Source organism: Oncorhynchus clarkii, unplaced genomic scaffold, assembly GCF_045791955.1.
Source record: "Oncorhynchus clarkii lewisi isolate Uvic-CL-2024 unplaced genomic scaffold, UVic_Ocla_1.0 unplaced_contig_705_pilon_pilon, whole genome shotgun sequence".
NCBI lineage: Eukaryota > Metazoa > Chordata > Actinopteri > Salmoniformes > Salmonidae > Oncorhynchus > Oncorhynchus clarkii.
The window spans coordinates 60,847-74,567 of record NW_027260891.1 but is presented as its reverse complement, the minus strand read 5'-3'; the positions used below and the strand labels follow the sequence as shown (position 1 = coordinate 74,567).

Genomic DNA, 13,721 nt, shown 5'->3' with positions numbered 1-13,721 from the left:
GATGGAGGTACTTACTGTATATTGAGGCCGAGGAAACTGATTACAAATATTGAAACACATCCTAACTCCCTGCTATGCTGACTGACTCTTCCTTGGTGAGAATGCAGTAAGAAGCTGTTTACATCTATTGAGACACATCCTAACTCCCTGATATACTGACTGACTCTTCCTTGGTGAGAATGCAGTAAGAAGCTGTTTACATGTATTGAGACACATCCTAACTCCCTGCTATACTGACTGACTCTTCCTTGGTGAGAATGCAGTAAGAAGCTGTTTACATGTATTGAGACACATCCTAACTCCCTGCTATACTGAGCTATACTGACTGACTCTTCCTTGGTGAGAATGCAGTAAGAAGCTGTTTACATGTATTAAAACACATCCTAACTCCCTGCTATACTGACTGACTCTTCCTTGGTGAGAATGCAGTAAGAAGCTGTTTACATGTATTGAGACACATCCTAACTCCCTGCTATACTGACTGACTCTTCCTTGTTGAGAATGCAGTAAGAAGCTGTTTACATGTATTGAGACACAGCCTTTAACTCCCTCAAGACTCTCCCCTGGGAAGAATTCAGGAGATAGGGATTCCCTCCCACAACTTCTCCCTCAGCTAAACTTTGCTCCTGCAGAAGTGCTTTGTGCTGCCCAAGACACTCCTACTATCTATTTCCCCTGCTCACTGGAATGTGCTTCACTAGTTGAATGCTAATGTCTCTCTGAGTGTGAGGGCAGTCCAAGTCAGGGCTATGGTTCGTATTACATGGATGACAGTCTAGTTCCAGCATTCAGAGTTCCTTTCTGGAGCCTGGCGGGTTTTATACAGGCATTTTCACCCTTGAAGGGTAATGCCTGCATACACAAACGCAAGTATGCATACATGTACACACAAACACACACATTATGTTCTTCTACCCTCGTGGGGACCTAGCCCTTACCATAACCCTAACCTGTAGCACTAACCCTAAACCTAACTCCAAACCCTTAACATAACCCTAAACCTAACTCCGAACCCTTAACCTAACCCTAACCTGTAACACTAACCCTAACCTGTAACACTAACCCTAAACCTAACTCCGAACCCTTAACCTAACCCTAAACCTAACTCCGAACCCTTAACCTAACCCTAACCTGTAACACTAACCCTAACCTGTAACACCCTAAACCTAACTCCGAACCCTAAACCTAACTCCGAACCCTTAACACTAACCCTAAACCTAACTCCGAACCCTTAACCTAACCCTAACCTGTAACACTAACCCTAAACCTAACTCCGAACCCTTAACCTAACCCTAACCTGTAACACTAACCCTAACCTGTAACACTAACCCTAAACCTAACTCCGAACCCTTAACCTAACCCTAAACCTAACTCCGAACCCTTAACCTAACCCTAACCTGTAGCACTAACCCTAAACCTAACTCCGAACCCTTAACCTAACCTGTAACACTAACCCTAACCTGTAACACTAACCCTAACCTGTAGCACTAACCCTAAACCTAACTCCGAACCCTTAACCTAACCCTAACCTGTAACACTAACCCTAAACCTAACTCCGAACCCTTAACCTAAACCTAACCTGTAACACTAACCCTAAACCTAACTCCGAACCCTTAACCTAACCCTAACCTGTAACACTAACCCTAACCTGTAGCACTAACCCTAAACCTAACTCCGAACCCTTAACCTAACCCTAACCTGTAACACTAACCCTAACCTGTAGCACTAACCCTAAACCTAACTCCGAACCCTTAACCTAACCCTAACCTGTAACACTAACCCTAACCTGTAACACTAAACCTAACTCCGAACCCTTAACCTAACCCTAACCTGTAACACTAACCCTTAACCTAACTCCGAACCCTTAACCTAACCCTAACCTGTAACACTAACCCTAAACCTAACTCCGAACCCTTAACCTAACCCTAACCTGTAACACTAACCCTAACCTGTAACACTAACCCTAAACCTAACTCCGAACCCTTAACCTAACCCTAAACCTAACTCCGAACCCTTAACCTAACCCTAACCTGTAACACTAACCCTAAACCTAACTCCGAACCCTTAACCTAACCCTAACCTGTAACACTAACCCTAAACCTAACTCCGAACCCTTAACCTAACCCTAACCTGTAACACTAACCCTAACCTGTAACACTAAACCTAACTCCGAACCCTTAACCTAACCCTAACCTGTAACACTAACCCTAAACCTAACTCCGAACCCTTAACCTAACTCCAAACCCTTAACCGAACCCTAAACCTAACTCCGAACCCTTAACCTAACCCTAAACCTAACTCCGAACCCTTAACCTAACCCTAAACCTAACTCCGAACCCTTAACCTAACCCTAAACCTAACTCCGAACCCTTAACCTAACCCCTAAGCTTAAATAACCTTTGTCCTCATGGGGTTGTGGGAAATGTCCCCACAAGGTAGAATTTTCCTCGTTTCACTATCCTTGTGGAAACTTTTGGGGATTTTTGTCTTGCCCATTCACCCTCTGAATGACACACATACACAATCCATGTCGAATTGTCTCAAGGCTTAAAAATCCTTCTTTAACCCGTCTTCTCCTCTTCATCTACACTGATTGAAGTGAATTTAACAAGTGACATCAATAAGGTATCATAGCTTTTACTCTATTTCACCTGGTCAGTCTGTGTCATGGGAAGAGCAGGTGTTCTTAATGTTTTGTACACTCAGTGTATGCAGGCATGTCTATACACATATGCCTGCATATACAAACACAGGCATACACATAAACAATGACACCGTAAACAAACAGACAGAGACAGATGGCAGACACATTCAATTAATGTCAACAGATACACTATAATATACAGATATAACCCACAGTTTGCTGTTTGCGGGTGGATAGCTCAATATGTCAAGAGAGACCAGATACTGTAACTCAATATATCAAGAGAGACCAGGTACTGTAGCTAAATATATCAAGAGAGACCAGGTACTGTAGCTCAATATATCAAGAGAGACCAGGTACTGTAGCTCAATATGTCAAGAGAGACCAGGTACTGTAGCTCAATATGTCAAGAGAGACCAGGTACTGTAGCTAAATATATCAAGAGAGACCAGGTACTGTAGCTCAATATATCAAGAGAGACCAGGTACTTTAACTCAATATGTCAAGAGAGACTAGGTACTACTACTCAATATGTCAAGAGAGACCAGGTACTGTAGCTCAATATATCAAGAGAGACCAGGTACTGTAGCTCAATATATCAAGAGAGACCAGGTACTGTAGCTCAATATGTCAAGAGAGACCAGGTACTGTATCTCAATATGTCAAGAGAGACCAGGTACTTTAACTCAATATGTCAAGAGAGACTAGGTACTGTAACTCAATATGTCAAGAGAGACCAGGTACTGTATCTCAATATGTCAAGAGAGACCAGGTACTTTAACTCAATATGTCAAGAGAGACTAGGTACTACTACTCAATATGTCAAGAGAGACCAGGTACTGTAACTCAATATATCAAGAGAGACCAGGTACTGTAGCTCAATATGTCAAGAGAGACCAGGTACTGTAGCTCAATATGTCAAGAGAGACCAGGTACTGTAGCTCAATATGTCAAGAGAGACTAGTTACTGTAGCTCAATATGTCAAGAGAGACTTGGTACTGTAGCTCAATGTGTCAAAAGAGGCCAGGTACTGTAGCTCAATGTGTCAAGAGAGACCAGGTACTGTAGCTCAATATGTCAAGCGAGACCAGGTACTACTACTCAATGTGTCAAGAGAGACCAGGTACTGTAGCTCAATGTGTCAAGAAAGACCAGGTACTGTAGCTCAATGTGTCAAGAGAGACCAGGTACTGTAGCTCAATATGTCAAGAGAGACCAGGTACTGTAGCTCAATGTGTCAAGAGAGACCAGGTACTGTAGCTCAATATGTCAAGAGAGACCAGGTACTGTAGCTCAATGTGTCAAGAGAGACCAGGTACTGTAGCTCAATATGTCAAGAGAGACCAGGTACTGTAGCTCAATGTGTCAAGAGAGACCAGGTACTGTAGCTCAATATGTCAAGAGAGACCAGGTACTGTAGCTCAATGTGTCAAGAGAGACTAGGTATTGTAGCAAATGGCATGCAGACATCTTGTAAACCTCTAGTTTACCACAGATGATTCATTCATAATGTTATCCTTATCCATCTTGACAGGTGTGTCTGCTTGCAATGTGTTTTATTACCCAACTCCAGAAAGGATAGCCCTTCCTACACCATAGGGTTTAGTCTATAGACACAGTCACAGTTTCCTTGTTCTATTATGGTCTAACAAGGCACAGCTCAATTTTGTTTAATCCACTTTATTTATCTCCAAGGGGTAGATATTAGTGTGCAGATCACGTTCAATAACATGATACATCAGCAACTTTCCTCAACATGCACTGAATGTTAGTTTAGCCTGTTGAAATGTGGCACTTTAGTTATGCAGGGCCTCTGTGTATTTAAATGGCTAAGTGGTCATGTTGTTTGGACATGTTTGCATCAGTAACAGGAGAGGAGCTGGCGTTGTCAGACCGGCCCGTGTCTGTTGGACTGGACTGACACCTGGGAAAAAGATGTTGGGGGAGGCGAGGTCAGTACAGGTGCATCAAAGCAGGGACCGAGAGACTGAAAAACAGATTCCATCTCAAGGCCATCAGACTGTTAAATAGCCATCACTAGCTGGCTATCACCCGGTTACTCAACCCTGCAGCTTAGAGGCTGCTGCCCTAGACATGGAATCACTGGTCACTTCACTTTTTGATTTCACCTTTATTTAACCAGGTAGGCCAGTTGAGAACAAGTTCTCATTTACAACTGCGACCTGGCCAAGATAAATCAAAGCAGTGCGATACAAACAACACAGAGTTACATATGGAGTAAACAAATGTACAGTCAATAACACAATAGAAAAAAATCTATATACAATGTGTGTGTAATAATGGAACACTAGTCACACTAGTCACTACTCATCTCATATGTATATACTGTATTCTATTCTACTGGATTTTAGTCAATGCCACTCTGACATTGCTCATCCTAATATTTATATATTTCTTAATGCCATTATTTAACTTATAGATTGATGTGAATTGTTAGATACTACTGCACTGTTGGAGCTAGGAACACAAGCATTTCATTACACCCACAATAACATAACATCTGTTAAATATGTGTATGTGACCAATAACATTTTATTTTGTTTGAGAGAGATGGGTGGGGGAAGGGGAGAGAGACACCAAGAGAAAGGGAGAGAGAGAGAGAAGCTGTCTCAGAGGACAAAGCCTAAACCCCACGTCAGCACTGCTCTGACTCACTGCACTGGATGTTCCATATTTCCTTTGAGCCAGGGTCAGGGGTCAACTGGCTGCTCATTCCACTGACTGTTTTTACTGGCTACTGATCTGGGCTGTCTGCTGGAAAAAGACATCCTCAATAATAGGCCTGTAAACCTTTAAACATCATTACACATAATGGAGGGAGGAAGGTGAGGGTGGGGTCTGTGTGTATGTACTCCTTATTTCATCTCTCGCCAGCCTTCAGGCCAGTCTCCAGGCCAGTCTCCAGGCCAGTCTCCAGGCCAGTCTCCAGGGCAGGGTGTAATACTATATATTATTATGTTTATCTGTCTGTCCATTTCTTCCCATCAGTAGTAATGAATGAGACCAGTGCTTGTTTTCAGAAGTCACTTCTCCATTGCTGTTATTGAACTCCTTCTCTTTTGACCACCACCTTCTGTCAAAACTCAAGGTTGTGTCCCAAATGGCACCTTATTCTCTGTATAGTGTACTAATTTTGACCAGAACCCTATGGGCCCTGGACAGAGTAGTACACTACTGGTATGGGGGTGCCATTTGGGACGCAACCCTACTCCGGCACCCTGGCACCCAGTGATGAGGGTCTGGATACACATTACAGTTATTACTAGCAGACATGAATCACTGCCCAGGATCACTGTTACACTGAATCAATTGGATCCAGAGAGAGAGCGCTTCACCCCAGCTGGCATGGAGAAGCAGCTGGAGGGAAATGCATGGGATTGAGAGTGTGTGGTGGAGAGTGCCAGAGAGAGAGAGAGTGCACCAGAGAGAGAGAGAGAGAGAGTGCGCAAGCGAGAGAGCCAGAGAGCGTGATCGTGAGATCAAGAGAGACAGAGAGCGAGAGAGAGAGTGTGTGAGAGAGCTCTCCCAGCCAATACCGTGGCTGCAGAACCAGCTTGGTGGTTACAGTGAAACAGAAGAGGAAGAAGACACTTAGTAACAGAGAACAACACACTCATACTGAAAGTTTATCAGACTACTGTGGACTGTATAGGCAAATCACTATCCTCCAGAACCCCCTCCTTTAGTTACACACATGGCGTTGGGTTTTCATTTGCTTGGAATAAGATAGTTTGCTGACTGTAATACTTTTGCTCATAGTCCCATACAGGAAGGACACTAAGAAGGCCACTGTGTGTGGACCTCATAAACACATGTTCAAGTTAAAACCCCCTGCTTCACTTCCTTTTTATACAGTAGTTTAGTTTGTAGACTCTAATAGTTTGTTGAATATGATGATTTATTTACAGACTTATACTAAAACAACATAATTTAGGGCATTCAATGTCAGCTCTGGACCTGGAAGCCAGTTCCACAGCACCTTTTCATTGTTCCCCTCTAACCATGTAGTGATTTAGACCTGGGACACCAGGTGTGTGGAATGAATTATCAGGTACAAGTGAAAAGCATCAGGCCTCGGACCTCGTAGAGGGAGAGTTAAATAGCCCTGCTATAGGGGATGGAGCACACAGGCACATCTTTAGTCTGTACTAAGATCCCCTCATTGTGTTTCCTTTTCGAGGTTGTGGACTGGAACAGTTTGATATGACTATTTGATCACAGCCCCATACCAGAAGTAGACTGAAATAGAGCACAGTGGAGTGAGGGTGTGGACCCTATATCCATATCTCCATTCTTCCCATCAACAACACCATCATTGGATCACTTCCCCTTTTTAAAGTTTGTGGGTGTGATATTGTGCTGTTGAAGGGGATAGTGGGCTATGGAAGGAGATAGTGGGCTATGGAAGGGGATTTTGTGCTGTTGAAGGGGATAGTGGGCTATGGAAGGAGATAGTGGGCTATGGAAGGGGATATTGTGCTGTTGAAGGGGATAGTGGGCTATGGAAGGAGATAGTGGGCTATGGAAGGGGATAGTGGGCTATGGAAGGGGATAGTGGGCTATGGAAGGAGATAGTGTGCTATGGAAGGGGATATTGTGCTGTTGAAGGAGATAGTGGGCTATGGAAGGAGATAGTGGGCTATGGAAGGGGATAGTGGGCTATGGAAGGAGATAGTGGGCTATGGAAGGTGATAGTGGGTGTGTTTGCTGTAAATGTAATACATCATTCTTCTGCTTTGCATTGATGGGTCCTTGTATTAACTGTTCACTGATCATAACACCCATAGAGAGCAATATATCCCTTCTCAAATTCCCATAGATTCATCTGTTCTTCATTCATCTTGCATTAATATTAAGATAATCTAATGTAGCCTAGTTCTGCTCCCTGCAGAGAGCACTATCTGTATCAATCCTGCTGGTTCTTCCTCAACAGCCCCCCATCTGTCTATCAGATGACTGTTAAGACACATTTTGTAGGGATGTGAATAACCGTTACTAGGCGGCAACCAGGAGGAACCAGCCAGTCAAAACAGCTTCTTCCACTCAATCCTTTCACAGAACTAGGTCTATAACCATTATGCAATGGACATACAGTGTATCTATTTGAATGAAACAGAAATGCAAAACATTGGTACAACAACGGTATAGATCAGGGTTGTCAGCAGGGTACCTCTCCAGGAACAGGGTTGGAGTTAAAACCTACAGGAGGGTAGCTCTCCAGGAACAGGGTTGGAGTTAAAACCTACGGGAGGGTAGCTCTCTAGGAACAGGGTTGGAGTTAAAACCTACAGGAGGGTACCTCTCCAGGAACAGGGTTGGAGTTAAAACCTACAGGAGGGTACCTCTCCAGGAACAGGGTTGGATAAAACCTACAGGAGGCTAGCTCTCCAGGAACAGGGTTGGAGTTAAAACATACGGGAGGGTACCTCTCCAGGAACAGGGTTGGTGTTAAAACCTACAGGAGGGTACCTCTCCAGGAACAGGGTTGGAGTTAAAACCTACAGGAGGGTAGCTCTCCTCGAACAGGGTTGGATAAAACCTACAGGAGGGTAGCTCTCCAGGAACAGGTTGGAATTAAAACCTACAGGAGGGTACCCCTACAGGAACAGGGTTGGAGAGCACTGATATAGAGAAAGACTGTATTGCGGTACCATTCTATTGTGTGTTTTGTGACAGTGTGTGTGCTTGTGATCATTTGTGTTTCTTCTGACCTAGTTTCTTCTGATGATCATGAGCGTGAATGTGTGATTGCAGATCGAGAGGCGCATGGAGCTGGTCCGTCTGGTGTCCCACAACGCACACAAGAGACTGGTCACCTGTCTACAGGGTCACATCGGAACGGAGGCAGAAAAGAGACACGTAAGGATCTCCTTCGCTACCTCCTTCTCATCCAATATTATCACCCTCTCCTCTTCTATCTATCCTTCTCTACCACCTTCTCATCCAATATTATCACCCTCTCCTCTTCTATCTGTCCTCTACCTCCTTCTCATCCAATATTATCACACCTCTCCTCTTCTATCTCTCCTTCTCACCCTCTCCTCTTCTATCTGTCCTTTTATATCTCTCCTTCTCACCCTCTCCTCTTCTATCTATCCTTCTCTACCTCTCCTTCTCACCCTCCCCTCTTCTCTCTCCTTCTCTACCTCTCCTTCTCACCCTCTCCTCTTCTATCTCTCCTTCTCTACCTCTCCTTCTCACCCTCCCCTCTTATATCTCTCCTTCTCTACCTCTCCTTCTCACCCTCTCCTCTTCTATCTTTCCTTCTCTACCTCTCCTTCTCACCCTCTCCTCTTCTTTCTCTCCTTCTCTACCTCTCCTTCTCACCCTCTCCTCTTCTATCTCTCATTCTCACCCTCTCCTCTTCTCTCTCCTTCTCACCCTCTCCTCTTCTATCTCTCCTTCTCTACCTCTCCTTCTCACCCTCTCCTCTTCTATCTCTCCTTCTCTACCTCTCCTTCTCACCCTCTCCTCTTCTATCTCCCCTTCTCTTCCTCTTCTATCTCTCCTTCTCTACCTCTCCTTCTCACCCTCTCCTCTTCTCTCTCCTTCTCACCCTCTCCTCTTCTATCTCTCCTTCTCTACCTCTCCTTCTCACCCTCTCCTCTTCTATCTCTCCTTCTCTACCTCTCCTTCTCACCCTCTCCTCTTCTATCTCTCCTTCTCTTCCTCTCCTTCTCTTCTCTCTCCTTCTCCCCCTCTCCTCTTCTCTCTCCTTCTCTACCTCTCCTTCTCACCCTCTCTCCTTCTCTACCTCTCCTTCTCCCCCTCTCCTCTTCTCTCTCCTTCTCACCCTCTCCTCTTCTATCTCTCCTTCTCTACCTCTTCTTCTCAGCCTCTCCTCTTCTATCTTTCCATCTCTACCTCTCCTTCTCACCCTCCCCTCTTCTATCTTTCCTTCTCTACCTCTCCTTCTCACCCTCTCCTCTTCTATCTTTCCTTCTTTACCTCTCCTCTTGTATCTCTCCTTCTCAGGGAGAAGTGTTGTGAACAGCTCTTACCTCGAACTCAGACATCCACATTAACCACATACTAATGCCAATGAAAGATGTGCAATTACTGTCATTTTTAGTTATTTCATGTTAGGGTTTGAGCGCTAGAGAAGTTCCCCAAGTTAGCCGTCATCTCAATGTTCTCTCTCCTCTGCAATCACTACACAGCATGTCTCAGTGAATAGAGGATAGACTCAGTGGACAGATATGTGGAGTAGGCCTCTCCAAACCCTCCACTATCTTTCCAATCCTCTGTTAGCCTGACCCGCCCCAGTGATGCAACATTACTGATATGACTGGCATTACTGTCATTACTTTCACTGCAGAATTGTCTCCTTATCTCGTGTTCGATACATGGACCTTTATAATTCAGAATAAACTTGCCCAGAACTGGCTGAGAGTTTGTGTTTCGAGGGGTGGACACTTCGCTAGTCTCATTAGTATATTTTCTAACACGTCTCCCCCCAGAACTTAGAGCATCTGACGCATAATACAACATTTTAGTTCTGGGTGTCCGAGATGAAAGATGATACAGTAACATGTCTTGTGTTGAGCAATATAACTACAAATCCCATGATGCCTTGTATTTCCTGCCACAGAAAAAGCTCCCTCTGACAGCGCTGTCCCAGGCCATGCAGGATGGAGGAAGCCAACTGGGGGAGGAGTCACTGATTGGGTGAGTGTGGAGCAATGACAGCAGACATGTATGGGGCCGGTTTCCCAGGTACAAGGTTATTCCAAGAACAGGCTACATCTGTGTTTGGAAAACCAGACAATGATATCTATGGTTTGAACATGGTTTCTACATGTTCAACATGCAGATTCAGAAAGATTCAGTTAGGGAAGTTAGTCCATAAGCACAGAACATGATGAGATCCCAGGACTAAACTAGTGAGAGTTAGTTATACAGGGATGGATATGGTTGTTTAAAAGGCCCCAAATGTGTTTGTGGTATTCATACAATACCTATTACTCAGAGCTTCACGTTGATAACAGTCTCTCTCTCTCCTCTTTCTCTCTGTTTATCTGTGTATATGTGTCTTTACGTGTGTGTGTGTGTGTGTGTGTGTGTGTGTGGCAGTAAGATGATGGATGTGTGTGGGGAGGCAGAGAGCAGACTAGCGTCTGAGCTGATGCAACACGAGGTCCAGCTAGAGAGAGACATCCTGGAACCTCTCAACCAGCTAGCAGAGGTGACCACCAACACTCTCCATATCTTACCCTGGCATTGATAACACTGAGCATGCCAATGGTCATACTAATGATAATGACACCATTTATGATCTCTCCTTTACCTACCCAGGTGGACATTCCCAACATCCTGAGACAGAGGAAACAGCTGGCTAAGCTAGTCCTAGACTATGATTCAGCCAGAGCCAGGTACTGTACTAGAACCCCAGAGCCAGTTACTGGACTAGAACCCCAGAGCCAGGTACTGTATTAGAACCCCCAGAGCCAGATACTGGACTAGAACCTCGGAGCCAGTTACTGGACTATAACCCCAGAGCCAGTTACTGGACTAGAACGCCAGAGCCAGTTACTAGACTAGAAACCCAGAGCCAGGTACTGGACTAGAACCCCTGAGCCAGGTACTGTATTAGAACCCCAGAGCTAGGTACTGTATTAGAACCCCAGAGCTAGGTACTGTACTAGAACCCCAGAGCCAGGTACTGGACTAGAACCCCAGAGCCAGGTACTGGACTAGAACCCCAGAGCCAGCTTCTGGATTAGAACCTCAGAGCCAGCTTCTGGATTAGAACCTCAGAGCCAGCTACTGGACTAGAACCCCAGAGCCAGGTACTGGACTAGAACCCCTGAGCCAGGTACTGTATTAGAACCCCAGAGCTAGGTACTGTATTAGAACCCCAGAGCTAGGTACTGTACTAGAACCCCAGAGCCAGGTACTGGACTAGAACCCCAGAGCCAGGTACTGGACTAGAACCCCAGAGCCAGCTTCTGGATTAGAACCTCAGAGCCAGCTTCTGGATTAGAACCTCAGAGCCAGCTACTGGACTAGAACCCCAGAGCCAGCTACTGGACTAGAACCCCAGAGCCAGCTACTGGACTAGAACCCCAGAGCCAGCTTCTGGACTAGTACCCCAGAGCCAGCTCCTGGACTAAAACCCCAGAGCCAGCTACTGGACTAGAACCCCCTAGCCAGCTACTGGACTAGAACCCCAGAGCTAGCTACTGGACTAGAACCCCAGAGCCAGCTACTGGACTAGAACCCCAGAGCCAGCTACTGGACTAGAACCCCAGAGCCAGCTACTGGATTAGAACCCCAGAGCCAGCTCCTGGACTAGAACCCCAGAGCCAGCTCCTGGACTAGAACCCCAGAGCCAGCTCCTGGACTAGAACCCCAGAGCCAGCTACTGGACTAGAACCCCAAAGCCAGCTACTGGACTAGAACCACAGAGCCAGCTACTGGACTAGAACCCCAGAGCCAGCTACTGGACTAGAACCCCAGAGCCAGCTACTGGATTAGAACCCCAGAGCCAGCTCCTGGACTAGAACCCCAGAGCCAGCTCCTGGACTAGAACCCCAGAGCCAGCTACTGGACTAGAACCACAGAGCCAGCTACTGGACTAGAACCCCAGAGCCAGCTACTGGATTAGAACCCCAGAGCCAGCTCCTGGACTAGAACCCCAGAGCCAGCTCCTGGACTAGAACCCCAGAGCCAGCTCCTGGACTAGAACCCCAGAGCCAGCTACTGGACTAGAACCCCAAAGCCAGCTACTGGACTAGAACCACAGAGCCAGCTACTGGACTAGAACCCCAAAAATAAAGCTATGCCAAATACATGTTTTTATTTTGCAAAAGTTGTATGTGCATTTCTCAAGTAAAGATCTATGTTCACACATAGATGAGACAAAGTTCCACATCTCCATTATATTTTCTTTTTGTTCCAGGTGGTTGCAGGCAAGCAAGTCTATTCACTTTTCCACCAACTACCAGGCCACGGCCGCCAAGGTTGAGACTCTCAAAGACGAGATGGACGAGGCCCTGAACAAAGTGGAGATGTGTAAGGTACTGTAGGTAGTATTCATAAGTCTAGTTAGAATTTTTCAATGAAAAGGAACTGGTCACTCGCTAGCAACATACTGTAGTAACAAGACTGGAGAAACACTGTTGTTTTATAGATTGATTTGGGATAAAAACAGAACAGCTGTTTTTTACAGATTGATTCACCATATCAAGTGTCTCCACTGAAATCATGTCAACATGTTTTTACTTTCATAGTGTATTGAACTGATATCATTTATCATTTAAGGGAGATCTATTGGCACCAAATGTGCACATACAGCAGAGGATGTAATGGGTGGACAAAGTGGTACACATACAGCAGAGGATGTAATGGGTGGACAAAGTGGTACACATACAGCAGAGGATGTAATGGGTGGACAAAGTGGTACACATACAGCAGAGGATGTAATGGGAGGACAAAGTGGTACACATACAGCAGAGGATGTAATGGGTGGACAAAGTGGTACACATACAGCAGAGGATGTAATGGGTGGACAAAGTGGTACACATACAGCAGAGGATGTAATGGGAGGACAAAGTGGTACACATACAGCAGAGGATGTAATGGGTGGACAAAGTGGTACACATACAGCAGAGGATGTAATGGGTGGACAAAGTGGTACACATACAGCAGAGGATGTAATGGGTGGACAAAGTGGTACACATACAGCAGAGGATGTAATGGGTGGACAAAGTGGTACACATACAGCAGAGGATGTAATGGGTGGACAAAGTGGTACACATACAGCAGAGGATGTAATGGGTGGACAAAGTGGTACACATACAGCAGAGGATGTAATGGGTGGACAAAGTGGTACACATACAGCAGAGGATGTAATGGGTGGACAAAGTGGTACACATACAGCAGAGGATGTAATGGGAGGGCAAAGTGGTACACATACAGCAGAGGATGTAATGGGAGGGCAAAGTGGTACACATACAGCAGAGGATGTAATGGGTGGACAAAGTGGTACACATACAGCAGAGGATGTAATGGGTGGACAAAGTGGTACACATACAGCAGAGGATGTAATGGGTG

The 13,721-nt window shown here is 45.4% G+C and overlaps 1 protein-coding gene across 2 annotated transcripts in view; it reads left to right on the top strand.

The window, feature by feature from the left end:
• LOC139402137 (rho GTPase-activating protein 17-like) overlaps positions 1–13,721 on the top strand; it is a 59,335-nt gene that overhangs the window by 17,789 nt on the left and 27,825 nt on the right. For both annotated transcript variants that reach the window (XM_071146218.1, XM_071146216.1), the window contains exons 3-7: positions 8,421–8,525; positions 10,258–10,334; positions 10,740–10,851; positions 10,962–11,038; positions 12,568–12,685. In XM_071146218.1, the coding sequence (XP_071002319.1) occupies positions 8,421–8,525; positions 10,258–10,334; positions 10,740–10,851; positions 10,962–11,038; positions 12,568–12,685 (489 nt within the window). The remainder of the gene's footprint in view (positions 1–8,420; positions 8,526–10,257; positions 10,335–10,739; positions 10,852–10,961; positions 11,039–12,567; positions 12,686–13,721) is intronic.